This window comes from Patiria miniata, unplaced genomic scaffold, assembly GCF_015706575.1.
Source record: "Patiria miniata isolate m_02_andy unplaced genomic scaffold, ASM1570657v1 HiC_scaffold_27, whole genome shotgun sequence".
Lineage (NCBI taxonomy): Eukaryota > Metazoa > Echinodermata > Asteroidea > Valvatida > Asterinidae > Patiria > Patiria miniata.
Genome location: NW_024037066.1, coordinates 8,984,415 through 9,011,598, shown reverse-complemented (window position 1 = coordinate 9,011,598; position 27,184 = coordinate 8,984,415). Strand labels below are relative to the sequence as shown.

Below are 27,184 nucleotides of genomic sequence, written 5' to 3'. Positions count from 1 at the left end.
CAGCCACTGGATTTCGGCAGCGTTTTGTCGGATACTCTCGGTGTGAATTTTGAAGGAGTTTATCAATCATCATTTTTACCACTTGCGCAATTCGTTTGATTGGACCTGCAACGTTTCAGCTTTGAAAAAACTACACGTCACAACTAATGACAACGGAACATTCTCGATGGATACTGAGATGACTGAATACATGGTAACTAAGTTAACGTCTGTTTGGTTCAAAGACAACAGTCCATTACCTGACATCACCATGGAACCTGATAACCAATCTCTGTACAACATCTCTGAAATTAATGGTAGTGACTACCTTCTCGACACCACTATCTGGTTTGATTTAAGCACCGAGGAGCCAACACACTTCCCACTCCCAGGCAGAGCTTCCCTGATTGAATTCATAATACGCTTGATAATTCTGATTATCACCCTCTTCGGCAACACTTTAGTGCTGTACGCCTACGCCACAACGAAAAATCTTCGTACATACTCCAACTATTACATCGTGGGATTGGCGGTGGCTGATTTCTTCGCTGGGGGCGTCCTACCAATTATAACACTCTACCATTCTTTTCTTGGTTACTGGCCCTTCACCGAGGTCGCCTGCACCTGCATGATCTTCATCAATCACGTTTTCCTCCAGGCCACTTTCTTGATGACGGTGGTGATTTGCTACGATAGGTTTAAGGCTCTCAACATGCCCCTCAAGCACTTGAAGGAAAAGACAATACGTCACGCCTGTTTCCTGATATCCCTTGCCTACATCATCCCGGTACTGCTCTGGACGCCTGTCATTGTGGTGTTCCCGTACGTCGGGCTGGCCACCCGGATACGTCCCCCGCTGTGCACCGGTCCCTACGCGCTCCACCCTCCCCTACTAATCTTCACAATCGTGGTCCTATCCTGGATCCCGATGCTGGTGACCTCTGTCCTCTACGCTTTCGTTTATAGGACCATCATTCGTAAAGGGGTAAACAAGAAGCGAGGCATCGGTGAGGAGGCAAGCTCCAACTATAAATCCGAGAATCGGTCTTCATCGCGGGCAGCGACCGACGAAACACCTGGCTTGAGCACCTATCACCTGGCATCTCACTCACAGACAACCTTTGATACCGAGCCAGGTTCATCCAACGATCTAGTCTTCAGCGTCTCTGCTGGACTCTCCAAGGGCTTGACCAACTTGGCCTTCGAGCAAACCGTAGATGATAATGATGGAGACAACACCAAGGATTATCCAGAAACAACCATCCGCCACATTTCTCAGCAGACGGCAATACCGTCGTCGAAACGATCAGTGAAACACCCCGATGAAACGTCGACGAAACGCCATGTCGGCCTGGGCGCATCAAAGCGTAAGACACGAGCCTCCACCATAGGTTCCAAGCGGGAGAGTCGGTTGGCCAGTCTCCGTGCAACGCGCACCTTGACGTACATCATGCTCGCCATGGTTGTAACGGCACTACCGTGGTCCATCTTCGCGTTGTGGGCCGCCATTGATCCCTTCACTGTGCCTCTCAGGGGCCGTGCATTCCCAGTAAGTGATTTTAATTTGGGATTTGTCCCTTTATCGACTTAACTTTCACCAAGTATTGTAGTCGAGTCAGAAGTTGACTACAAGTTCGGTCACAAGTCAATCACAGTAACAATCACAAGTAACATTTTGACGTCTCTTTATTAGACGTCAACTTGCCACCATTATTCCGACGATGGCAATCGGTATTTTGACGTCGGCGCCGGCCTGCCAACGTTGTGCCGACGTAGATGAGAGGTATTCATTTGGACGTCGGCCTTCCTACCTTTATATACCGACGTTGACGATCGGTATGCACTTTAACGTCGGCCTTTCAATGTTGTACAGACGTTGGAATTCAGTCTTTATATTGGAAGTGAACCTGCCAAAATTATGCCGACGTTGACGATCGGTATATACAGGGTGTCTCAAAAAGGTACACCCATTTTTAAATGTAGATTATAACAAATCCACTCAATATTAGATTATATACTAGATTACAACAAATCCACTCAATATTCGGCATCAACGTTGTACAGACGTTGGAATTCAGTATCTATATTGGAGGTGAACCTGCCAACATTATGCCGACATTGACGATCAGTATATACAGGGTGCCTCAAAAAAAGTACACCCATTTTTAAATGTAGATTATAACAAATCCACTCAATATTTCAGAAAAAGTCATATATCTTGAAAAAAGGTAAGTATGTCCTCTTTTAAATGGTATCAAGTTCATGACATCATTGCTACGGATGACTGAGCAATAATGGCTTGAGTCTACGACATGCATGATGGCGAATGGATTACATGGCCCCGGTCACCAGTGGTTCTTGGTCGTATTTGCTCAACGGCGTCAGCCACGATGTTTTTTCCCGGAAGTTTAACTTTATAAAGTTTTCAAACTGTATGCAGAATTCAAAAGTTCAATGATCTTGCGATAAGTACATAACGTCAAAAGGACTTAGTAATGTACATCTCACCTTAACTGTGAATCATTGGGATGGGGATATTATTTTTAACCTAGTATTTACTTTGCAAAACAATGTCAGCCCATGTTCAACTCTGTTCATGTTGATTATTTGCCACACACCTCTTCGTTCGGCCACATAATCAGATCAAGTTTTCATTTCGCGCAAAGTTTCTCCAGAAACAGTTTAATAAACGGAATGAAGTCATCTGAGACGAAAAGCAAATTTCGAAAAAAAAACCGGGAGACTTGATCATTATTATTATGGCGCACAAATTGTACCCTTCGCAACACGAGAACCGTGTGGCAAAGCCACTCGACGACTTTAAAGTATGAGATATTTATGCCGTGTGTTTTCTCTTTCCAGTTGTTAAAACAATAACATTAAAGAACCTGGCCTAACGATGTCGCACATCACGGTTCTTATCAAACCGGCTTCTGTGAAACAACATTAGACAAATCGAAGTCTTCATCAAACGTTGAAATTTAACTGCAATAAACTTTCACAGGATTTAATTTTTTTAATTGATACGATGGCAAAAAGCATATTTTGATACTTAGACTTATCCCGAGTCAGATCCAAAAGGTGGACGTACAACCAGGATTAAAAAACACTTTTGTACCGGAAAATCATCCGCAATCGCTGTACCAGAACGGATTGACCTGAGAGTTTTAAGTGATATGTCTCAAATTTTTTCCAACCAATAATTCGAAAATTTTCCTCTCCAGGGTAATGGGTGCGTGTAAGTCCAAGGTTAATTCCTTCTAAACGTCTTCCAACCATTCCAATTTGTATTAGTCGATTCTATTAATCTCCCATTTGTTAATTTTCACGGGAAGACCTTTAGAGCCCCTATCAAAACATCAAAAAACTATCCCCACGCTAAAGTCAAAACGCATATATGCAAGAAATTTTATTTCCCAGGAGACCGTGGAACAAGAACCACAGGAGTTATGTCCATCAATTTGAGTGAATTTGAGAGAATTTTGTAAGGATCGTAGTTTCAGTACAAGCAATGCGTCATTGCCGGTAGCCAAATGGACTTATAAGAAGCCCAACACTGGTCAGCGATGTCAGAATTCTGGACGAAAGCTCGGACTGCTCTACACACCTTCTGATCACAAGTCAGATACGCGAGTGCTCTCTGCACATTCAACGAAATTGTCTCCGCTTCTTCGTGCTCAGAATTATTCACATTCATTCCTATCGAACTCAGAAACTTAAGTCAATGTTCCGTTTACGCTCTTCTCCGCCCTAAAAAGCAATCATTGAGCCCATATCTTCAGGGAGACTTGTGTAAAGTCCATGCATTTGTCGTAAGCCTAAATTTAATGTTTTAATTGACTGTTTCACTGATTCACACTTCGCTTTTCAGCCACTGGATTTCCGAGGCGTTTAGTCCTGGAATGTCGGTGTGAATTTGGAGGAGTTTTTTCAAGTAAGTATAAAACACTTGCGCGATACATTTGACTCGACAAGATTCATCATAGCAAAACTACACTTCACAACATTCTCGATGGCCAATGAGATGACTGAATACGTGGTAACAGAGTTTACATTTGAAGACAACAGTCTATTACCTGACATCACCATGGATCCTGATTACCAATCTTTGTACAACATTTCTGATATTAATGGTAGTGATTACCTTCTCAACACCACTTTTGGGTTTGATTTAAGCACCGAGGAGCCAATACCCATTCCACTCCCAGGTAGAGCTCCCCTGATTGAAATCATCATACGCTCGGTCATTGTGATTATCACCCTCTTCGGCAACACTTTAGTGCTTTACGCCTACGCCACAACGAAAAATCTTCGTACATACACCAACTATTACATCGTGGGTTTGGCGGTGGCTGATTTCTTCGCTGGGGGCGTCCTGTCAATTATACTCCTCTACCAATCTTCTCTTGGTTACTGGCCCTTCACCGAGGTTGCCTGCACCTGCATGATCTTCATCAATCACGTTTTCCTCCAGGCCACTTTCTTGATGACGGTGGCGATTTGCTACGATAGGTTCAAAGCTCTCAACATGCCCCTCAAACACTTGAAGGATAAGACTATGCGACACGCGTGTTTCCTGATATCCCTTGCCTACATCATCCCGGTACTGCTCTGGACGCCGGTCATTGTGGTGTTCCCGTACGTCGGGTTGGCCACACGGATTCGTCCCCCACTGTGCACCGCTCCCTATGCGCTCCATCCTTCCCTACTCATCTTCGCAATCCTAGTCCTGTCCTGGATCCCGATGTTGGTGACCTCTGTACTGTATGTCTTCGTTTATAGTGCCGTCATTCGCAAAGGGGTCAACAAGAAGCGAGGCATCGGCGAGGAGGCCAGCTCCAACAATAAATCCGAGAATCCGCCTGCATCGCGAGCAGCGACCAAAGAAAAACCTGGCTTGAGCAGTCCCACCGATCGGTGCGACCGGGCATCTCACTCACAGACTGCCCTTGATATCGAGCCAGGTTCATCCAAGGATCAAGTCTTCAGCGTCTCTGCTGGAATCTCTATGGGCTTGACCAACTTGGCCTTCGAGCAAACCGGAGATGATAATGATGAAGACAACACCAAGAATCATCCAGAAACCACCATCCGCCAAATTTCGGCAGTACAGTCGACGAAACGTCCAGCCAAAAAAGCGGGTGAAACGTCGACGAAACGCCATGTCGGCCTAGGCGCATTGCAGCGTAAAACACGAGCCTCCACCATGGGTTCCAAGCGGGAGAGTCGGTTGGCCAGTCTCCGTGCAACGCGCACTTTGACGTACATCATGTTCACTATGGTTGTGACGGCACTACCGTGGTCCATCTTCACGCTCTGGGCCGCCGTTGATCCCTTCACTGTGCCTCTCAGGGGCCGTGCATTTCCAGTAAGTGACTTTAATTTGGAATTTTGTCCTTTTATCGACTTAAATGTTATTGTAGTGTTGTTTTGTAGTCGAGTTTATCAGAAGTTCACAAGAAGTAAAAGCACAAGTACTTTCACAAGTCCAGTCGCTAGTGAAATTGGATGTACAATAACAAAGAAGTGCCTTCGTCACAGTTCATTTGGATAGCTTGCGACTTGACTTGGGACTGGATGACTTGTGATGGTATTGTTGGACTTGTAATGACTTGTGATGAACTTGACTACACTGCTTTCACGGACGTAAGCTTGCTTCGGGTAGGACTCGAACCCAGGACCAGCTGCTTTCGTGCAAACGTCTTAACCATTCCCTATATCGTCTGTCTGATTCGAATCCGATTTTGGTCGTGGGTCGTGCTTTTCTGATTTCATCGACTTTCTCAGATATACAAGATCTAATTCCTGTTTAAGAGCTGTTATGTGGGCGCAGCCTACTGAGGTAGAGTGCCCTGAACTCGTGGTCTGGAGAATCGAATCCCAAGATCTGTGGGTAATTTTGCAGGTTGTAAGTTGAGTCAAGCCTGTGGGTTGTAGCGCGTGTGTCCTTTTGGCAAGAAACATTTTCGCTATCAAATTGCTTCTCCCCACCAAGGAGAAAATAGGTAACTATGGCTGTTCAGGGAGGAAATGGTTACTGCCCAGATGATACGTTGGCCCGACGTCGGTTAACGTCGACTTTGTCTTTTTTATTTTGCCGACGTTGGTGATCGGTATGTAAACTGACGTCGGCCCACCAACGTTGTACTGAGGTTGGTAACAATCTGTTTGTTCGACATCGGCCTGACAACGTTATGCTGACGTTGTCGATCGGCCTGCATTTTCACGTCGGCCTGCCAACGTTGAACTGACGTTGGTATTAGTTTCTATATTAGACGTCAACGTTCCAACATTATTCATACGATGGCAATCGGTAAGTATGTTGGCGTCGGCCTGCCAACGTTGTGCTGACGTAGGTGAGCAGTATACATTTAATTAACGTCGGCCTGCCTACGTTGTGCCGACGTTGGCAATCGATGTGCATTTTGACGTTTGTTTGCCAACATTGTATCGACGTTACTAAATCGTCTGTATATTCGACGCTTGGAGTTTAGTAAAGACATCATACCTTTATTCAACAAGAGAACATGCAAGGTAGGGTTACGAATCTTACACCCGTCAACCAGTGGTCCTTAATTATTCGTATTTGCTCAAGGGCGTCTTCCTAAAAGTATCAAACTGTATGAAGATTTCTTAAGTTTAATAATCTTGCGATAAAATTTTATTTTCCACACACTTCGTCGTTCAACCACATAATCAGATCAAGTTTCCTTCTTGAGAAGGCGTTTGATAAACAGAATGAAGCCAGCTGAGACGAGTTGATCATTGTTATTAAAGCGCGCAAATTGTATCCTTGAGTAAACGGGAAGCGTTTGTGCCACAGTCACTTGAGGACTTTACAGGAAGAAATCTGTGCAATATTTTTCCCGTTCCAGTTGTTAAAACAATTACATAAAGGAACTTGAATGACCTAACGGTGTCGCACAACGTAATTATTGAATCAGCCTCTTTGAAAAAAAATAGACAAAGCAAAGTCTGCAGTAACGGAGAATTTAGCTGCAATAAACTCTCACTTGATATTGTTTTGTACATATATGTGCCCAAGGGCGCGCCTTTACTATCGTGTACGGATTTCGACTAGAGTCAAGTTTATGGTTTGAACTGAGAGTTTTTCTGACATGTTGAATACTTTTTGCATCAATGTCGAAAATGTCCCTCCTCTTCAGGGAAATGTTTGTGCGTGTATGTTCAAGGTCAATTCCTTCTAAACGTGTTAGACCATTCCAATTTGTATTAATCGATTCCATTAATCTCCAGTTTGTTTAATTTTCAATGGAAGACCTCCAGCGTCTCTATCAAAACATACAAAAAATCATCCCCGCACTTGCATCCGAATGCACATTATCAAGAAGATTAATTTCCCGGTAGACCGTGGGGCAAGAATCATAGGAGTTACATCCATCAATTTGAGAATATTTGAGTAAATTTTGTGAGGATCGTTGTGGTAACACAAACAGTGCGTCATTGCCGGTAGCTAAATGGACTTATAAAAAGCCCAACACTGGTCAGCGATGTCAGAATTCTGGACGAAAGCTCGGACTGCTCCACACACCTTCAAATCACAGGTTACAATTCTCGGCAGATTCAATAGATTTCCTCCGCTTCTCCGTTTTCAGAATTCTTCACATCCATTCCTATCGTACTCAGAAGTGCTTCGTTTACGCTGTTCTCTGCCCTAAAACGCACTCATTGGGCTGATGTCTTCAGGGAGACTGAACTCAATCAAGTTGCCATCAGCCCCGATTCAATGTTTTTATTGACTAAGTCACTGATTTCAAATTCGCTTTTCAGCCACTGAATCAGCTCGGCAGACTTTAGTCCTGCAATCTCCGTGTGAATCTGAAGGATCAATATACACACTGAGTAAACCGTGTTTATAGGTTGGTGAAGGGCAATTCCTAATATTGATTTCCATCAACCCGACGCAAATTCCATCTTAACAGTAATTTTGGAGTTTATCAAGTAAGTTTACAACACTTGCGCATTTCATTTGACTGGACAACATTTCAACTTTGGTAAAACTACTCTTCACAGTTTGACAAGCTCCACATTGGGAACAACTTCTGACAACGGGACATTCGTGATGGCCAATGAGATGACTGAATACATGGTAACAGAGTTTACATCTGAACCCAACGGTCCATTACGTGACATCACCATGGATCCTGATTACCAATCTTTGTACAACATTTCTGATGTTAATGGTAATGACTACCTTCTCAACACCACTTTCTGGTTCGATTTAAGCACCGAGGAGCCAACACCCTTTCCACTCCCAGGCAGAGCTCCCCTGATTGAAATCATCATACGCTTGGTAATTCTGATAATCACCCTTTTCGGCAACACTTTAGTGCTGTACGCCTACGCCACAACGAAAAATCTTCGTAAATACACCAACTATTACATCGTGGGTTTGGCGGTGGCTGATTTCTTCTCTGGGGGCGTCCTGTCAATTATACTCCTTTACCAATCTTTTCTTGGTTACTGGCCCTTCACCGAGGTCGCCTGCACCTGCAAGACCTTCATCAATCACGTTTTCCTCCAGGCCACTTTCTTGATGACGGTGGTGATTTGCTACGATAGGTTCAAGGCTCTCAACATGCCCCTCAAACACTTGAAGGATAAGACCATGCGACGAGCGTGTTTCCTGATATCCCTTGCCTACATTATCCCGGTACTGCTCTGGACGCCGGTCATTGTTGTGTTCCCGTACGTCGGGCTGGCCACACGGATACGTCCCCCGCTGTGCACTGGTCCCTACGCGCTCCATCCTTCCCTACTCATCTTTGCAATCCTAGTCCTGTCCTGGATCCCGATGTTGGTGACCTCTGTCCTGTATGCCTTCGTTTATAGTGCCGTCATTCGCAAAGGAGTCAACAAGAAGCGAGGCATCGGCGAGGAGGCCAGCTCCAACAATAAATCCGAGAATCCGCCTGCATCGCGAGCAGCAACCAAAGAAACACCTGGCTTGAGCAGTCCCACCGATCGGTGCGACCCGGCATCTCACTCACAGACTGCCCTTGATATCGAGCCAGGTTCATCCAAGGATCAAGTCTTCAGCGTCTCTGCTGGAATCTCTATGGGATTGACCAACTTGGCCTTCGAACAAACCGGAGATGATAATGATGAAGACAACACCAAGAATCATCCAGAAACCGCCATCCGCCACATTTCGGCAGTACAGTCGACGAAACGTCCAGCGAAAAAAGCCGGTGAAACGTCGACGAAACGCCATGTCGGCCTAGGCGCATTGCAGCGTAAAACACGAGCCTCCACCATGGGTTCCAAGCGGGAGAGTCGGTTGGCCAGTCTCCGTGCAACGCGCACTTTGACGTACATCATGTTCACTATGGTTGTGACGGCACTACCGTGGTCCATCTTCACGCTCTGGGCCGCCGTTGATCCATTCACTGTGCCTCTCAGGGGCCGTGCATTTCCAGTAAGTGACTTTAATTTGGAATTTTGTCCTTTTATCGACTTAAATGTTATCGTAGTGTTGTTTTGTAGTCGAGTTTATCAGAAGTTCACAAGAAGTAAAAGCACAAGTACTTTCACAAGTCCAGTCGCAAGTGAAATTGGATGTACAATAACAAAGAAGTGCCTTCGTCACAGTTCATTTGGATAGCTTGCGACTTGACTTGGGACTGGATGACTTGTGATGGTATTGTTGGACTTGTAATGACTTGTGATGAACTTGACTACACTGCTTTCACGGACGTAAGATTGCTTCGGGTAGGACTCGAACCCAGGACCACCTGCTTTCGTGCAAACGTCTTAACCATTCCCTATATCGTCTGTCTGATTCGAATCCGATTTTGGTCGTGGGTCGTGCTTTTCTGATTTCATCGATTTTCTCAGATATACAAGATCTAATTCCTGTTTAAGAGCTGTTATGTGGGCGCAGCCTACTGAGGTAGAGTGCCCTGAACTCGTGGTCTGGAGAATCGAACCCAAGATCTGTGGGTAATTTGCAGGTTGTAAGTTGAGTCAAGCCTGTGGGTTGTAGCGCGTGTGTCCTTTTGGCAAGAAACATTTTCGCTATCAAATTGCTTCTCCCCACCAAGGAGAAAATAGGTAACTATGGCTGTTCAGGGAGGAAATGGTTACTGCCCAGATGATACGTTGGCCCGACGTCGGTTAACGACGATTTTTGTTTGTTGGTGATCGGTATGTAAACTGACGTCGGCCCACCAACGTTGTACTGAGGTTGGTAACAATCTGTTTGTTCGACATCGGCCTGACAACGTTATGCTGACGTTGTCGATCGGCCTGCATTTTCACGTCGGCCTGCCAACGTTGAACTGACGTTGGTATTAGTTTCTATATTAGACGTCAACGTTCCAACATTATTCATACGATGGCAATCGGTAAGTATGTTGGCGTCGGCCTGCCAACGTTGTGCTGACGTAGGTGAGCAGTATACATTTAATTAACGTCGGCCTGCCTACGTTGTGCCGACGTTGGCAATCGATGTGCATTTTGACGTTTGTTTGCCAACATTGTATCGACGTTACTAAATCGTCTGTATATTCGACGCTTGGAGTTTAGTAAAGACATCATACCTTTATTCAACAAGAGAACATGCAAGGTAGGGTAACGAATCTTACACCCGTCAACCAGTGGTCCTTAATTGTTCGTATTTGCTCAAGGGCGTCTTCCTAAAAGTATCAAACTGTATGAAGATTTCTTAAGTTTAATAATCTTGCGATAAAATTATATTTTCCACACACTTCGTCGTTCAACCACATAATCAGATCAAGTTTCCTTCTTGAGAAGGCGTTTGATAAACAGAATGAAGCCAGCTGAGACGAGTTGATCATTGTTATTAAAGCGCGCAAATTGTATCCTTGAGTAAACGGGAAGCGTTTGTGCCACAGTCACTTGAGGACTTTATAGGAAGAAATCTGTGCAATATTTTTCCCGTTCCAGTTGTTAAAACAATTACATAAGGAACCTGAATGACCTAACGATGTCGCACAACGTACTTATTGAATCAGCCTCTTTGAAAAAAAAATAGACAAAGCGAAGTCTGCAGTAACGGGGAATTTAGCTGCCATAAACTCTCACTTGATATTGTTTGTATATATTAAAAGTCGATATAGTGGGAAAGTCTTTATTTGGATAGGCTTAGCTCAAGTCAGATCTCTTACCCGGACGTTGTACAGAGATTTAACAACACTTTTACCGGCCCAGCCTTCTCAATCGCTGTGCCCAAGTGCGCGCCTTTACTTTCGTGTACGGATTTCGACTAGAGTCAAGTTTATGGTTTGAACTGAGAGTTTTTCTGACAAGCTCAATACTTTTTGCAGCAATGTCGAAAACTTCCCTTCTCTTCAGGGAAATATTTGTGCGTGTAAGTTCAAGATCAATTCCTTCTAAACGTCTTAGGACATTCCAATTTGTATTAATCGATTCCATTTATCTCCCGTTTGTTTAATTTTCACTGGAAGACCTTCAGCGTCTCTGTCAAAACATAAAAAAAATCATCCCCGCACATGCATCCGAATGCACTTTATCAAGAAAATTAATTTCCCAGTAGATCGTGGGGCAAGAATCATAGGAGTTACATCCATCCATTTGAGAATATTTGAGTAAATTTTGTGAGGATCGTTGTAGTAACAAAAAACAGTGCGTCATTGCCGGTAGCCAAATGGACTTATAAAAAGCCCAACACTGGTCAGCGATGTCAGAATTCTGGACGAAAGCTCGGACTGCTCCACACACCATCAAATCACAGGATACAATTCTCGGCAGATTCAATAGATTTCCTCCGCTTCTCCGTTTTCAGAATTCTTCACATCCATTCCTATCGTACTCAGAAGTGCTTCGTTTACGCTGTTCTCTGCCCTAAAATGCACTCATTGGGCTGATGTCTTCAGGGAGACTGAACTCAATCAAGTTGCCATCAGCCCCGATTCAATGTTTTTATTGACTAAGTCACTGATTTCCAATTCCCTTTTCAGCCACTGGATCAGCTCGGCGGAGTTTAGTCCTGCAATCTCCGTGTGAATTTGAAGGATCAGTATACACACTGAGTAAACCGTGTTTATAGGTTGATGAAGGGCAATACTTAATATTGATTTACATCAACCCGACGGAAATTCCATCTTAACAGTAATTTTTGAGTTTATCAAGTAAGTTTACAACACTTGCGCATTTCATTTGACTGGACAACATTTCAACTTTGGTAAAACTACTCTTCACAGTTTGACAAGCTCCACATTGGGAACAACTTCTGACAACGGGAAATTCGTGATGGACAAATGAGATGACTGAATACATGGTAACAGAGTTTACATCTGAACCCAACGGTCCATTACCTGACATCACTATGGATCCTGATTACCAATCTTTGTACAACATTTCTGATATTAATGGTAATGACTATCTTCTCAACACCACTTTCTGGTTCGATTTAAGCACCGAGGAGCCAACACCCATTCCACTCCCAGGCAGATCTTCCCTGACGGAATTCATCGTACGCGTTGTCAGTGTGATTATCACCCTCTTCGGCAACGCTTTAGTGCTGTACGCCTACGCCACAACGAAAAATCTTCGTACATACTCCAACTATTACATCGTGGGATTGGCAGTGGCTGATTTCTTCGCTGGGGGCGTCCTACCAATTATAAACCTCTACCATTCTTTTCTTGGTTACTGGCCCTTCACCGAGGTCGCCTGCACCTGCATGACCTTCATCTCTCACGTTTTCCTCCAGGCCACTTTCTTGATGACGGTGGTGATTTGCTACGATAGGTTTAGGGCTCTCAACATGCCCCTCAAGCACTTGAAGGATAAGACAATGCGTCACGCGTGTTTCCTGATATCCCTTGCCTACATCATCCCGGTACTGCTCTGGACGCCTGTCATTGTGGTGTTCCCGTACGTCGGGCTGGCCACACGGATACGTCCCCCGCTGTGCACCGGTCCCTACGCGCTCCATCCTTCCCTACTAATCTTCACAATCCTAGTCCTGTCCTGGACCCCGATGCTGGTGACCTCTGTCCTGTATGCCTTCGTCTATAGTGCCGTCATTCGCAAAGGGGTCAACAAGAAGCGAGGCATCGGCGAGGAGGCCAGCTCCAATTATGCATCGCGGGCAGCGACCGACGAAACACCTGGCTTGAGCAGTCCCGCCGTTCGGTGCGACCGGGCATCCCACTCACAGACAACCCGTGGTACCGAGCCAGGTTCATCCAAGGATCAGGTCTTCAGCGTGTCTAGTGGACTATCCTTGGGCTTGACCAACTTGGCCTTCGAGCAAACCGAAGATGATAATGATGAATACCAAACCAAATATCACCCAAAAACCACAATCCACCACATTTCGCAAATTTCGGCAGAACCGTCGGCGAAACGTCCAGCGGGAAACCCAGATGAAACGTCGACGAAACGCCATGTCGGACTGGGCGCATCGAAGCGTAAAACACGAGCCTCCAACATGATTTCCAAGTACGAGAGTCGGTTGGCCAGTCTCCGTGCAACGCGCACCTTGACGTACATTATGTTCACCATGGTTGTGACAGCACTACCGTGGTCTATCTTCGCACTCTGGGCCGCCATTAATCCCTACACTTTTCCTCTCAGGGGCCGTTCATTTGAAGTAAGTTGTTTCATTTCATTTTGGGTTCATTTCATTTCATTTCAGTATGTACCTTTATCGACTTCACTTTAGTGTTGTTGTCGAGTCCATCAGAAGTTCATCATAAGTTCGGCCACAAGTATATCACAATAACAAGTACTTGATGTCTTGTGATGGTCTTGTTGGACTTGTGAGGGCCTTTGATCGGTCCCTATTCATTTCGACGTTGTACTGCCGAACGTGGTGCCGACGCGACGTTGACGATCGGCCTTTATTTTGACGACAGCCTTCAAAAGTTGAACTGACGATGGTATTTATTTCGAAGATGGCTATTTTGACGTCGGCTTGCCAACGTTGTATCAATGTTGGCAATCGGTTTGCATTTTGACGCCTACTTGCCAACGTTGTACTGGCGTTGCTTAATGGTCTGTATATTCGACGGCATTTAACAATGCCCCCACCTTGAAAAGTTAGCAATGTTGCACCCCCCCACTTTGACCGATTAAGCTGTTGAGGGCAATGTCTCCTTTCATTCCCCCCCCCAAAAAAAATCAAGTAAATAAACATGTCAGATTCTTTTATAAATAAGCAAGAATACGAGAAGTCCCAACGACTGTATTTAAATCGATGCTGTGGTGTACTCACCCCTTCTCTCAATAGGTTCGTGTAGAGAATGCAAGAGAAACTGAAGAAAGTGTGCCCATGTTTGTAATAAAGTCAGCCCCTCTTCCGAATTTGCAACGGTTGGCCTCCATAGCCCTACGTAAATTGTTTTCATTTTGCTGGAAAACACTTACTTTTTGTGTGATTCGTGGGTTAAAACACCGTACAAATGCAACGGTCGCCACAAAAACCGAACATGGAACAGTTGTGGAGCAATGACCTGCATGTGATTTGTATGTTAAACTTTTCGGATTGCGAATATATAAATTCACCTTAAAATCACTCCTTTTAACGACACGATAAACTAAAACATTGACCGGTAGTGGTAGGGATGGTGTTATAACGAAATGAGCTCTAACTATAAGTCCGAGAATCCTACGTTAAGAGCAGCGCCTGATGAAACACCAAACGGTGTGACCGGGCATTTCACTCACAAACAGCCCCTGATACCGAGCCTGGGCAAACAAAGGATAAAGTCTTCAGCGTTTCAGCGAGACTCACCATGGTCCTGACCAATCTGGCTTATGAGAAAACCGAAGATGATAATAATAAGGACAATACCACGATGCGTCCAGAAACAGCCCGTACAACGCCGGTGCCATCAGCCAAGCGTCGGTACCCCGACGTCCCAGTCGTACCCAAGCGTAAAAACAAGCCTTAACCGTGGGTTCGAAACGGGAGAGTGGCCTGGCCAGTCTCCGTGCAACGCACACCCTGACATATATCATGATCACCATGGTTGTCACTGCATTGCCGTGGTCCATTTTCTCCGCCCTGGGCAGCAATTGATCCCTACACTTTGCCGATCAAAGGCCATTCATTTGATGTAAGTGGTTTTAATTTAGGGTTTGTCTTGATACAGACTTAACCCTAAAAGGGCCGGGTTGGAATCCGCCCCCCCCCCTCAACTTTTTCCGCGGTAGCCTAATTTTTTTTCTTCGCGACCCAAGCTGTTATGACTTTTTAGCCTCGAGCCTTGCCCATCTTTTGATACCAAAAACATAAAAATTGGTCCAGGGGTTGCCGCGTAGCGAAAGATTTTCACAGAGCAGAATTACAATTCGTACATATGAATAATTAATTAGCCATAATTCCAAAACCCTTTGACCTATAATCATGAAATTTTCTGGGTATGTTTATGATGAGTTGTTCTATGCATGTACCGAGTTTCAAAACTTTTTGTCACTCGACGGCCGAGATCTTAGGGGGGAGGGGGACGGAAGCCGCCCCCGGCTAAGAGATGGTCAAAATAACCCGGCCTGATTAGGGTTAAAGTTAATGGACAACAATTGCAACATTCAAAAATGAAACTGCCAAAGCAGTGAAACTCCCTACTGGATTGTATATAATAATAGGATCATGCATCCGTTAAAATGTTTGCGCCAAGTATGCTATCATTTTTAAGAAAAGAGGAGTTGCCATCATTTCCTTGTTAGGACATACCATCGCAAGAAAAAACCCGCAAATACTTCTCCCAACTGACCGAATCAATAGATTATATATTCGACGATTCGTAAACGAGAATTGTTTTTCCGAGTGACAAACTGGGATCATACCACAAGAGAGTGCAAGTCAAATGTACTAATTGACATTTTTGGAAGAGCTTTCATCGGAAACCTTGCTTTGTGTCGAGAAAAATAAGACTGAACAGTCAGTATCCGTGTCACGCACACAGCCCTGTTTGACCTCAGTTTCTCGTCCCGAGGTCAAGCACGCATGGCCCAAAAGCGTACTCGAGATTTTAAGAGATTTATTCGAGACTACAGAAGACTACGAGACCACGAGACTACAGATACATGCACAGTTTGGCCAAGATGGCTAAATAAGTAAAAAGTTGAAATCATGTGCTTTATTTTGATAACTAAAATAACTGCTTTTGACAAATATAAAGTGTTGTTATGGCCTGTCAAACAAAATCATATTTTTTATCAACAAAATCGAGGGCCGATAGTTTTTAGGTGTACATTCGATTCTTAAAAAAGGCCGAAACAAATAACAAGGCTTACTAGATGGAGGAAAGTATACGCTTCATTTTCATGTAAAACACGTGCAGGAGACTTCTAATGTTTGGTCCAAATCGCCGGTTGAAAAATGAAGACTTTTGCAAGATTTCATGATTTGCAATCACAATGTACGCGTGTAAACGTACGCCGACGAACATGTACATTGGCCTGAAAACATTGTGAATAGTACGCGCTATTCGCGCAACGAATGACTTATGAATATTAAGCAGGCCATACTCGAGCGCGAGCTCGACCAATCAGTGGGCGTATGGGTCACAAGGTCACACCGTGTTTGGGTTCCTCGCTCTATGCTTTACAATGGCGACGATCTTTTCGCGTTGTGAAAAATGGAAGTTGTTGGAAACATTAGGTGTACGTCGAATTCTTAAAATATTAACGACATCACGTTCACGAGATTTTTTGTAGATGAAGGTTCACTCTTTCGTTTGATCACCTCAACATTTGGGAGACTTTCGTCGTTCTCGAAAAAAACCCGGAAATTCCATGACCTAATTTTTAGTCGATTTGTGCGTAAAATAATATCGTCAAAATGCATCGAAATCTTTTTTTTTTTAGAAAAAAAAATACCTTGATAGGTGTATGAAGTAGGTCTTTAACTACCTAAAACAACTTTGTTTGTTTGGATCAGTTGTGGTTTGCCATAAAAATTGCGAATTTTGTGAAGCCCTTTTTACGGCCATCGTTCGCTGGCCTCGCGTTGCTGTAAGTTGTGTGGACGAGAAAATAGAGCAGCTACGCGTGATACGGCAACTGACTGTACAGCATTTTCAGAGTTTTCTCAAAAATGTATGAAGCTACTGAACTAATTTTGTTGGACAGGTTTTTTTTAATACCCTGCTTGAGTATTTGTTTGGGGTGGGCCAAATGGTGTACATTTCACGTTGGCGAGCGGTATACATTTTGACGTCGGCTCACAAATATTGTGTCGACAATGTTAATTAAACAGTTTGTGTTTTGACGCTGGCCTGCCAACGTGGTGTCGATGTTGGCGATCGGTATGCATTTTGTTGTTATACTTGCCAACGTTATTACAAAGTTGACGAGCGGTAGGTTCTTTGACGTTGGCCTGCCAACCTTTTATACTCACGTTGCTAAATAGTCTGTATATTATTCGACGCTGGCCTACCAACGTTATTTCGACGTTGGCGATGTTATGCAATTTGACATTGGCCTTCTGGCGTTGCCCCGGGGTTGTGAACAGTGTGAATATTCGATGTCGACCCTACCAACATTACGCCAACGTTGGCAATCGGTATGCATTTTGACGCTGGCCTGCAAATATTGTGCTGACGTTGCCGATTTTGTAAGCTTTTTGACGTCAGCCTGCTGGCGTTGTCCTGAGGGTGGTGAACAGTGTCTATATTCGACGTCGACCTGCAAACATCCCGACGTTGGGGATTGGTATGAATTGTGACGTCGGTGAACAATATTGTGCTTATTTGGTTTTCAGTCTCTGTATTTGCCAACGTTGGGTCGACGATGCTGAACGGTATGTATTTTGATCCCGGCCTGCCAACGTCTTGTCGACGTTGGTGATCGGAATGCATTTTGACTTTGCTTGCCATCGTTATACCGACGTTGGCGATCAGTATATTGGCTTGCCAACGTTGGGCCAACGTAGGCGATCCCGCTTTTAGAGTTGTCATATTCTTAGGTAATTTGCTTGTGGAAATCAAGTGTGTACAAATTGTGAGTATTAAGCACATATATGCACATATGCAACAAAGAGTAAACTGTTATCAAAAATAATTTATAAGCATTAAAGAACACCCATATCTACCCAAAAAAACCCAATATTTGGTGATTCAACAAATTCAATTTAAGGCTAGCTAACGGAGAGGTAAAGTTTACTATTAAAGTTACTCTGCACAACGGAAAATCAGGTTCAATAGATGTATATGTGAATGAATCAAAGTAAATGTCTGCATATGCGCCTATCAAATGTTTCAGCCCCCTCCCCCCCCCCCCCCGTCTGATGTCGAGATTCGGTCACGTTTTTCATGGCCCAGGGTGGGGATTTTGGTCACTCAAATTTCATTGTTAACATTGGCGTACTAATGGGCAGGCAATCACTAGTGTGCCCCACGTATGAAAGTCGGGGCATGGTCGGGGATTGTCACTTAAATTTTGCCCGAGGGGTGGGGATTTTGTCACTTCAAAAGTGACAATCCCCACGTCTTGGGTGGGGCAGCCCGGAAGGGGAGGGGTGGGGGAAACATTTGATAGGCGCATAAGAATTCCTTCGATAACATAAATAATGTGTGCGTTGGCGATAACGTTGGCGATCGGTTTGCATTTTGACGCATGCTTGCTAACGTTTGCCCGACGTTGCCGATTGGTAGATATTTTGACATCGGTCTTCCAGCGTTGTAGTGACGCCGGTCTGTCATCCATTTTGCCGACGTTGGCGATCGATATGCGGTCGGCATGCATTTGACGTCAACCTGCCAACATTATGCCGACTTTGTGATCGGCCGACGCTCTACTTGACATGCTTGCTATCCACTGCACAATCATACTGCACGTAAATGGTGTACATAAAGACAGGTTTCTATGTTATCCGCCGTAGGCCTGACGTCAAAACATTTGTTGTATTAATGCCGTACGTCGGTCCGATGGAAAAAAGTACATGGGCCTATAAAAAAACGTTGGCGAAATAACGGGCGACATAAGTACGCCAAAGCGTCGCACGAGCGCTGGCCCGATGGAAAAACCTCCTTAACGCCCCGTACCCCGGATGCTACGCCTATTATGTTGTCGATACAATGGCTTGAAACATAATACGAATTATTTTAATGACGTTGCAAGTTTGAATCTTATCACCTTTCCTCCAGATAATTGGATGGTTGGCCAGTCTGAGCAGTACGATGAATCCTCTCTGTTACGCCGCCAGCAACCCGCTTTTCAAGGCGGCCTTCATGAGGATTCTTCGGTGCCAGCGCACCAGAAACGCACCGGGAAGAGCGTCACAAAGTCGCCATTTTTCACAAAGTGGAAGATAAGAGGAATTAAGGCATGCTGACAAAGTAACATACAAAATGACTCAGTATGTATGATGATTCCAAGAGTGTACATTTAGGAAGGAGCATTCAAGACTCGTGAAAGACTTATAGTGTGAACGTGACAACTTTGTGGTTGTCCATCTTTCAAAGAGTGTTCATTAATTCTCACAATATAGTAATATTTATCCACATCTTTTTGTGCACCTGTGCCGCTAGGATCATTTGCATCTATCCCCAAATGACCTACTGAATTATTATCATCAAAATGCTTACTTGCATTAAAGATCGCACTGGTACACAACACTCTTTGAAATAATTCCGTCTGGCTTGCTGTCATTTAGAAGAAATGAAGTCATTTAGAAGAAATAGGTGTTTTCCAAAAAAATTTGAAAGTACAGATAGTGCTGTAGACAAAACTGTATTTCGTGATTAATTGTGTTGTATTGGAAGCGATTAAAATGCACAAATGATCATGTACGCCTTAAACACGTCATTAGAGACCTATTGCATATTTTACTGTATTTTAAATCTGAATTTTAACTAATAGCAAGTACTTAATGCCCATTAGTTAAATTTAACAAACAACATATTACTAGAACATGCTATTTTAAAGGCTTCACCGTGTGTCTTTCGCGTTATCACGAAAAGTAAAATCGAAGTACATGTATGACTTAAATTCCAAATGTGATTGAGCGTATAAAGCGAAACAATGAAAAACTGTACAATTCTGGCACTCTTCCTACAGAGGGCAGCAGACAGCTTTCTTGGAGTATTTATTTCCAGTGGCTACTTTCTGGTGTAGTGTGAAATTTGTAATCATGAGATGCGGACTCATTGGTCGTGTTGCGCATACGTAAATGACGACATTTATATGACGCTGACAGTTTACGTGTAAGGGTGAGAGTCAAGGTAAAACAGACCAAATTTCATAGGAGTCCAAATTTTATCTGACACCAGCTCTTTGGGTGCTGAGAAAACAAAGAAGTTTCCTTGACTTTGTATGCATGTAGCAGCTTGGTCTGAATGGTTATATTTCTGAGCAAAAGAGAGAGCGTTGTCGACATGTACTATGGGTACTTTACATTTTTTTTGTACTTACACACGAGGTTATAGTGGCGTAAATTTACATGCCACAATTAATTTCTTCAAAAAAAAGATTTATACAATCGAAATTTACAAGTGATGTTTCTAAGGTTTTTACCCACAATATTGCGTTGCTGCAGTTCCCCAATCCGCTCACAAAATATGACCCATTGTCTTTATGCAAATCTGGGCACGTGATCAATGCCTTGTCAGGAAACCTGGCAGTAAATTCGGGCGATTCACAATGCAGTGCGCCACCTAGCGTTTGCCATGGAGAGTTAATTTTCCCCAGTGCATTGTGGGAGATAATCGACAAATTCGCAGCGCGGGACATTTGAAATTGTTACTTTTTCCGGTCAGTAGTTTCGTAAGTGTATGATTCGAGTATATGTTTGCCCTTTTCTTTTCTTTCTCTCAATATGGTGTTTTTGGTAAGCTGCAGAACGCTGTGCTCCAATCTATAACAAAATTAGCTCAAGTTGTCTACTGACACTCATTCGAATGGGCCATGTTTTGTCGACCGTAAACTACAAAGAATTGACTCTCCATGGCAAACTCTTGGTGGTGCATCGCACTGTGAAACGCCCGAATTACAAGAGCTTTGTTATGAACCAGAAAAAATAGTATGTAGAGACGTTCTTGAAATATGTGTTTGAATTCATGAAGGGCTATATTTGCAGAAGCTGGGGCGGAAGCTCACGACGCCCCGTCAGAGCGTTCATAATTCTAGAGGGCATCGTGAGCTAATTCCCACGTCCTGCAGTTGAACTCATTTTAAATATGACTTTTTTGTATTATGCTCATTGTAAACAACTTCAGATTTGTTTCACCTTCAGTGTTAGCTTTTTATGCCGCTTTCAGAGTTGTCATATTCTTAGGTAATTTGCTTGTGGAAATCAAGTATGTACAAATTGTGAGTATTTAAGTACATGTATGCACAGATGCAACAAAGAGTAAACTGTTATCAACAATAACTTATAAGCATTAACGGAGACACATATCTACACAAACACAATATTTGGTGATTTCGTGATTCGTGTGATTTTATAGTTGCAAAAAAACCCCACTTTTTCACAAAACAAATCCAATTTAAGGCTAACCTTGCGGAGAGTAAAGTCGTCAGGTAAAGTTTACTATTAAAGTTATACTCTGCACACAGGTCTGTATGTTAGATTGTCAGATTTGTCCAATCATTTGGAAACAGCATAATTTATACATAAATGGTCCAATTTAGACCAGGGTGAGCCGGGGAACCAGTACTCTGGGGATGGGGGTACCGAGGATGCCAATCAGCTGTGGCAGAATGGTGAACACAGTAAGCGAATGTTTGGGCCTGACTAGAACTAGAACAATACGCTTTAATTGAATGCCGAGCATTAATCAATATTCATGTAAATACCTTAGACAGTTTAGCCATTCCAATTGGTCGAGAGCCAGGCAAGTAGCCGGTTTTAAACGGATGATACAGACCGGCAGGCTGGTCTTAAACACTTTTCAAGTGTCACATGAAATTTGGACTCCTATGGAATCCGATGCTTTTTACCGTTTATTGGTTGAACGTTCACAATCCTTACGTAGGCATGTGCAACATTACCAGCGAGTCACCATTTCATAGTCCTAAATTCACAGCACACCGGCACAACTGCGTTCTGCTTCACATCGCGCAGCACGCGCGACGGTCGCGCCATTCACCATATGGCGTTGTTTACCACTGCTCGTGAGACTGGGCATACCATTATATAGCTAGCGGGGTGTCCCGAAAAACATGAAGTAAACATATAGACCAAAATCGTTGGAAATTTATTATTTTTGACTAGTTTTGATTTTTGGACAGAAAAGTTTTGATTTTTTGACCGAAAAGGTATTACCCTGCTGGTAACTGCTGATAATTACCCTCGCCTTCGGTTCGGGTAAGTTTTTAGCATCCAGACTCCAACCGGTCTTAAACATATTGTTTAAAACCGGCCAAGCACAAATTTATTCCCTTTAACATTAATCAGTAATATAGGCCTATACTTATACAACATGTAAAGTGATGGAAACAATTTCCTATTAGTCTGGCCTTAGCCCTATAACTAACAGTATACATGATGTCCACACCTACAGTCATTTTGAATCACTAAGAGGCAATTGTGGCAAGTAGATATCCACAACACTTATTAGAACTTCCACGTCTATGTCTCACTTGAGAAACACAAATTTCATAATGTATGTCAAAATTTGGTTCAGTAAATGTATTGTAACCGGGAAAAGCGAAATAAATTGGTTTAGTATGGTTCACTCTCCTCTCAACCGAGTGGTTCCACTAAATAATTTGGTTGGAGCGAAGTTTTCTGGTTGTCTCAGTATATCAAAATATTTTATTTACAACACAATTAAATTGATTTCAAATTTATGAGACAATATATTTACAAATTTACATCAGGTGGTAACAAAATAATTAGTGTATAACGAACTTTGGTATAAAAAGAACGACAGTCAAAAGGGAATGGAAGCTGTCTAGATCTATCCAATGATCTGAAATTACAAACAATAAATGACTAATGAATTATGGGAAAACTTTCAGATCAAGGTACATTATTAAAGACATCATTAAATTCAAAGTAAATTTGTTTTCCTTACTTTTAAATCAAAGAATACTTTTTATAAATACATCAGTCAGTGAAAGTTTTTACCATGTTGCCCAAATAGAAGAATTATTCGCAATGACAACTATAAGAATAAGAATATTGTATGTATAATAGTGCAAGTTTAATTCCGAAAAAAGAAATGAATTGTTCACTAAATAATGTTATAAACTAATGAAATAAGAATATATACCATGCCCTAATAACGAATTTCTGAATGACCATTGGACTTTAAAGAAAACCGGTTTTTTTGGGAGAAAGGGAAAGTCTATTTCAAATAATAAATGTGAAAGTGAATATTATAGCAACAGTAAGATTTCAGTTAAAGTTTGCGTGCTGCAAAAGTTACAAATTTCTTTTTGGTTCAAAAGGAAAAATGGAGATTCACAAAAATAAAGTACATATTAAAAAAAAATATTAAAATAGTAGGAAATAATGTGTTTAAATAAATGTTCTAAGCATAAAATACAGTCAATGGAAAATCTTTCTTTGCCATGCCACTATGCAGGAATTTAATAGTGAATCATATGGGAATTGCTGATTCACATAATGTAATGTCACGACAAACAGATTTAATTCAAAAGTTAATATTTTGTTAAAGTCGTGATCACAAATGTTTGTTTCCGGCCGTGTCTGTTTCGACGGCCTTAATTTCTGGCAATTTAACGAAACATACAAAAGACCAGAATGTTGCATAAAAATGACTGGCATAAAAAGATTCAGGCATAAAAAGATTCAGGCATAAAAAGTTAAATAACACACAAGGGATTTACTCACCACTTGGGATGATCTACGTTCATGCCAGGCTGCCGATGTCAAATCGATGCAGAAGCAGCAAAAAACTTGCAAACTGCAATGCTGGCAACGCCGGATATAAAATTTTATTGCTGCTACAACGGGGAGCCGCACCCAAAATTAGCAAAAGTGGAGTGTGCAATGCTCGCAGGATGATGATGGTGTGGATGCAACAAGGTGTTGGATCGAAATCAAAGTTATTTCGCAGCTAGCCCTACATGAAAACTATACCGAAACGCCAGGAATGCCAGCTATCTAACTTAAACAAAGCGCGGTAGAATGTAAACCTCGCCTGCTCGCTACGCCCTTTGCATAGTTTAAAAAGTAGCGGGCAAAATTTTAGGTGGCGCGCGCCAAGGGCGGATCCAGAACACAACATTTTTTTGGGGGGGCAAAATTTTTTGTGGGTACCCCCAAAAAGTGGGTCAAAAAAAATACGGCGTGGGGTTCGTGGCCCTCTTAAGGGCCCCGAAATATTTTTGGATTCTAGATGCTCTGTGGTGCGATATGAGGGAATTTCTGACCACTTTAACCAATGTTTTTTGAGGAAAAGATGGTGGTGTACTCATTGCCTGCCTTTATTGCGATGTCACATAAAAAAAAAAAAAAAATTGGTTTCGTTTTTTTTTGGGGGGGGGGGGGGGTGCATGGCCCCCTTTGGCCCCCCCCCCCGGATCCGCCCTTGGCGCGCGCTGTGCTAAAAAAAGTTAAGTTGGCCGCAAGAGGGCGCTAGGCAAAAAGCATGATCGCTAATGGCTGCTGACATGTGGAATGACACAAACACGAAGTTACAAAGTTATGAAATGAATGCTCGAGTAGGGAACCTGTCGGGTAAAAGTAAGTACTAAAACCCGACCTGGTTACACTATATTGTAGAGTTTGCAGAATCCAGTATAGGTGGCGCTGTTTACTTTTAGTGGAGGTTGGGGTCTGCGCAAGTCAACGTGAAATTGGCGCGAAAAGTGAGTGCGCACGCGCGGTTAATTGCTGTACAGATCTTGGTTGTGAAGGTTGTTCTGAACATGGAGGAAAGGCCGGCTCCGTGCGTACACACCCCAGGCTCCACGTTGCGATTACCAGTATAGTGCAGATAAAGGTAAATCACAAGTAATACTGATATCGTGTGATCATTGTTTGGATGTTTGGAGGAAAGAATTAGAAGTTAAGAAACCGGAATATTTGGTGTCATTTGTGTCTTATTCTGTCTGTCCACTGTGCTTTCCTCGGCGAAATTCACCAGCATTTTCAGTTTTTTTTTAACCGTATCAGAATTTTTTCGTTAAGAATGAATACGAAAAACGATGTTATCTCCCAAAAGAGGGTGACACACCCCTTTACAAAATTAATGGATCCGTCCACAATATGAATATTCATGACAGTCGCGAATCGAAAAGTTATTATTTTTACGGTAGCTACTTGTCAGCTTGTTGCAGCTAAAAAATATTTTTGATTCCATTAGTTTGGCACAGAAAAAGGACCTGTTTGTTCTTAGAACAAAACTATTCAGCAATTATTGCCACGAGAAAAGTTATTAGTGCTCATCAGGGCATGTTCGAACGGGACGGAACTCGTCGGGAAAACCCGTGTGGGAAAATTTTACGGCGATCGTGTAGCGTAAGGCCCCTGTTTTGTTTTGATCAAATTAGAGTAAAGAATGTTTTTTATTGCTAAAAAATCACCTTTATAATCAAAAGCAGACTTCTCAATTCTAAGGACACCCGTTTTGCAATTTTTAACAGTTTCTTGAGGTAGAAATCACAATTTTCCTGCGCCGTTTGTACCTTGCGATTCAGCGTGCCGTGCGTGCTCATGGTACATCGCGCGCGGTGATCGCCGTCTTTATTTTCGGTTTGCATGTTGTGTTGCCACGCTGTCATCGTCATTTTACCCCCAAATTTCCCTAAAAAATCAAAACCCTGCCCTCTATCTATGACATTCCTGTTTATTGAGAAACAACTAGTTAGGTCTGTCTAATAATTTTAAAGTGGAATTTGTTTCCAGAAGTCGGGCCCCTATGTCGATGATCGCCAATTTTATCATAGTTGCCGGGCCGGATAGGGCTGCGATAGGTAACCCGATTACACCTCTATGTTCCGACACCCCTATGTTCCGACTGCACCTATTCCTATTCCTTACCCTAATTCTAACCCTAACCCTAACCCTAACCGAGAGTAACACAATCTAGATTGTCGGAACATAGGGGTGTCGGAACATAGAGCAGTCACCGGTAACCCAGCTAACACATAACGTTGCCACAACGTTGTGCAAAGTTGTGAAAATTCCCGTTCAATTCCGAGAGCTCCCCTCGCGCTCGTGAACACGTTAAATTTCCGACTCGTGTTAATGTTTGAACGATGCGATGTGGTCTTCATTTCCAATCGTACATTCGATGGTCCCCGTATCCCGAGTGCGATTCCGTTACCGAGCGCGCGCAATGCATCGATTATGATAATGAGTAGACTGGATCACGCTGGTAAATACAAGTGCATTTCGAACGATAATAGGGAGTCGGGAACTACGGCAGCTTTTATGGCGAATACCAGTTCAAGCTGGTTCCTGATTCCCTCTTTACCGTTCGACATGCACTTGTGTTTACAAACGCAATTACATTATCATAATCGATGCATCACGCGCGCTCGGTAACGGAATCGCACTCGGGATACGGCAACCTTCGAATGTACGCTGGGCATGAAGACCACATCTCATCGTTCAAACGTTAACACGAGTCGGAAATTTAACGTGTTCACGAGCGCGAGGGGAGCTCTCGGAATTGAACGGGAATTTTCACTTTTCATCCGGATACTAAGTAAACTTCAGCACAACCATCTTAATTATCGATGTCTACATGTACCTCAGGTTGCAGTAATTTGGAGGCCGTTTTGAGGGTGAAATCTGATGATGTTGTTGGGCAATGTCGGGTTTTTGGGTCAATGACACTAATTGTGTTGCTCGGCATATAACTTTTAGCTTGGACCCCACTATCGCCAGACCATGTCCGAATGTTAAAAAGGCGATAAGTTGGGTCCAAGTTAATACTCGGACTAAAAATATACTTTGACGAGAAATGCTGACAGTTCAATGTTTGCAACATTTAAACCAATTACACTGTGCACTGGTACCTCACTTCATGAATGACCCAACAATTGTTGAATTCCTAATAATAATATTGAACTGAAACTTGGAATGAATATGAGCATGTCATTGTCAGCTGGAGTTCCTCAAGCTAAAGTCTACATCATGTACATATTTTCTCTCTATATGGTGTGCACGAACATTTACAAAGCATTGATTGGACTCCATCTAAGAAACCCTGACTGTAAATTAAACATTTCAAAATTATTAAGGTAATCCATACCTTTTGTATCAGTCTCTTGAAGCTGGAATTTCTCAATTACGGATAAATATGGGTGAATCGATTTGTAAACAAAT

The 27,184-nt window shown here is 43.0% G+C and overlaps 3 protein-coding genes across 3 annotated transcripts; all 3 read left to right on the top strand.

The window, feature by feature from the left end:
- Positions 1-250: 250 nt before the first annotated feature.
- LOC119734599 (muscarinic acetylcholine receptor M5-like) lies at positions 251-3,874 on the top strand. Its single transcript, XM_038208134.1, has 2 exons — positions 251-1,528; positions 3,851-3,874. The coding sequence occupies exons 1-2, from the start codon at positions 251-253 to the stop codon at positions 3,872-3,874; spliced, it is 1,302 nt and encodes a 433-aa protein (XP_038064062.1).
- A 117-nt stretch (positions 3,875-3,991) lies between these two features.
- LOC119734598 (muscarinic acetylcholine receptor M5-like) lies at positions 3,992-8,046 on the top strand. Its single transcript, XM_038208133.1, has 2 exons — positions 3,992-5,347; positions 8,014-8,046. Exons 1-2 carry the CDS (start codon positions 3,992-3,994, stop codon positions 8,044-8,046), a joined length of 1,389 nt encoding a protein of 462 aa, XP_038064061.1.
- A 16-nt stretch (positions 8,047-8,062) lies between these two features.
- On the top strand, positions 8,063-11,969 carry LOC119734597 (muscarinic acetylcholine receptor M5-like). Its single transcript, XM_038208132.1, has 2 exons — positions 8,063-9,418; positions 11,943-11,969. The coding sequence occupies exons 1-2, from the start codon at positions 8,063-8,065 to the stop codon at positions 11,967-11,969; spliced, it is 1,383 nt and encodes a 460-aa protein (XP_038064060.1).
- The last annotated feature ends 15,215 nt before the right edge of the window (positions 11,970-27,184 follow it).

What these genes read in the sequence shown, in the direction of transcription:
- LOC119734597 (XM_038208132.1), top strand. Translation starts at nt 8,063, where the DNA reads ATGGCCAATGAGATGACTGAATACATGGTAACAGAGTTTACATCTGAA. An exon ending in TCAGGGGCCGTGCATTTCCA is followed by an intron (nt 9,419 to 11,942) that starts GTAAGTGACTTT and finishes TTCCCTTTTCAG; the next exon opens with CCACTGGATCAGCTCGGCGG.
- LOC119734599 (XM_038208134.1), top strand. Translation starts at nt 251, where the DNA reads ATGGAACCTGATAACCAATCTCTGTACAACATCTCTGAAATTAATGGT. An exon ending in TCAGGGGCCGTGCATTCCCA is followed by an intron (nt 1,529 to 3,850) that starts GTAAGTGATTTT and finishes TTCGCTTTTCAG; the next exon opens with CCACTGGATTTCCGAGGCGT.
- LOC119734598 (XM_038208133.1), top strand. Translation starts at nt 3,992, where the DNA reads ATGGCCAATGAGATGACTGAATACGTGGTAACAGAGTTTACATTTGAA. An exon ending in TCAGGGGCCGTGCATTTCCA is followed by an intron (nt 5,348 to 8,013) that starts GTAAGTGACTTT and finishes TACTCTTCACAG; the next exon opens with TTTGACAAGCTCCACATTGG.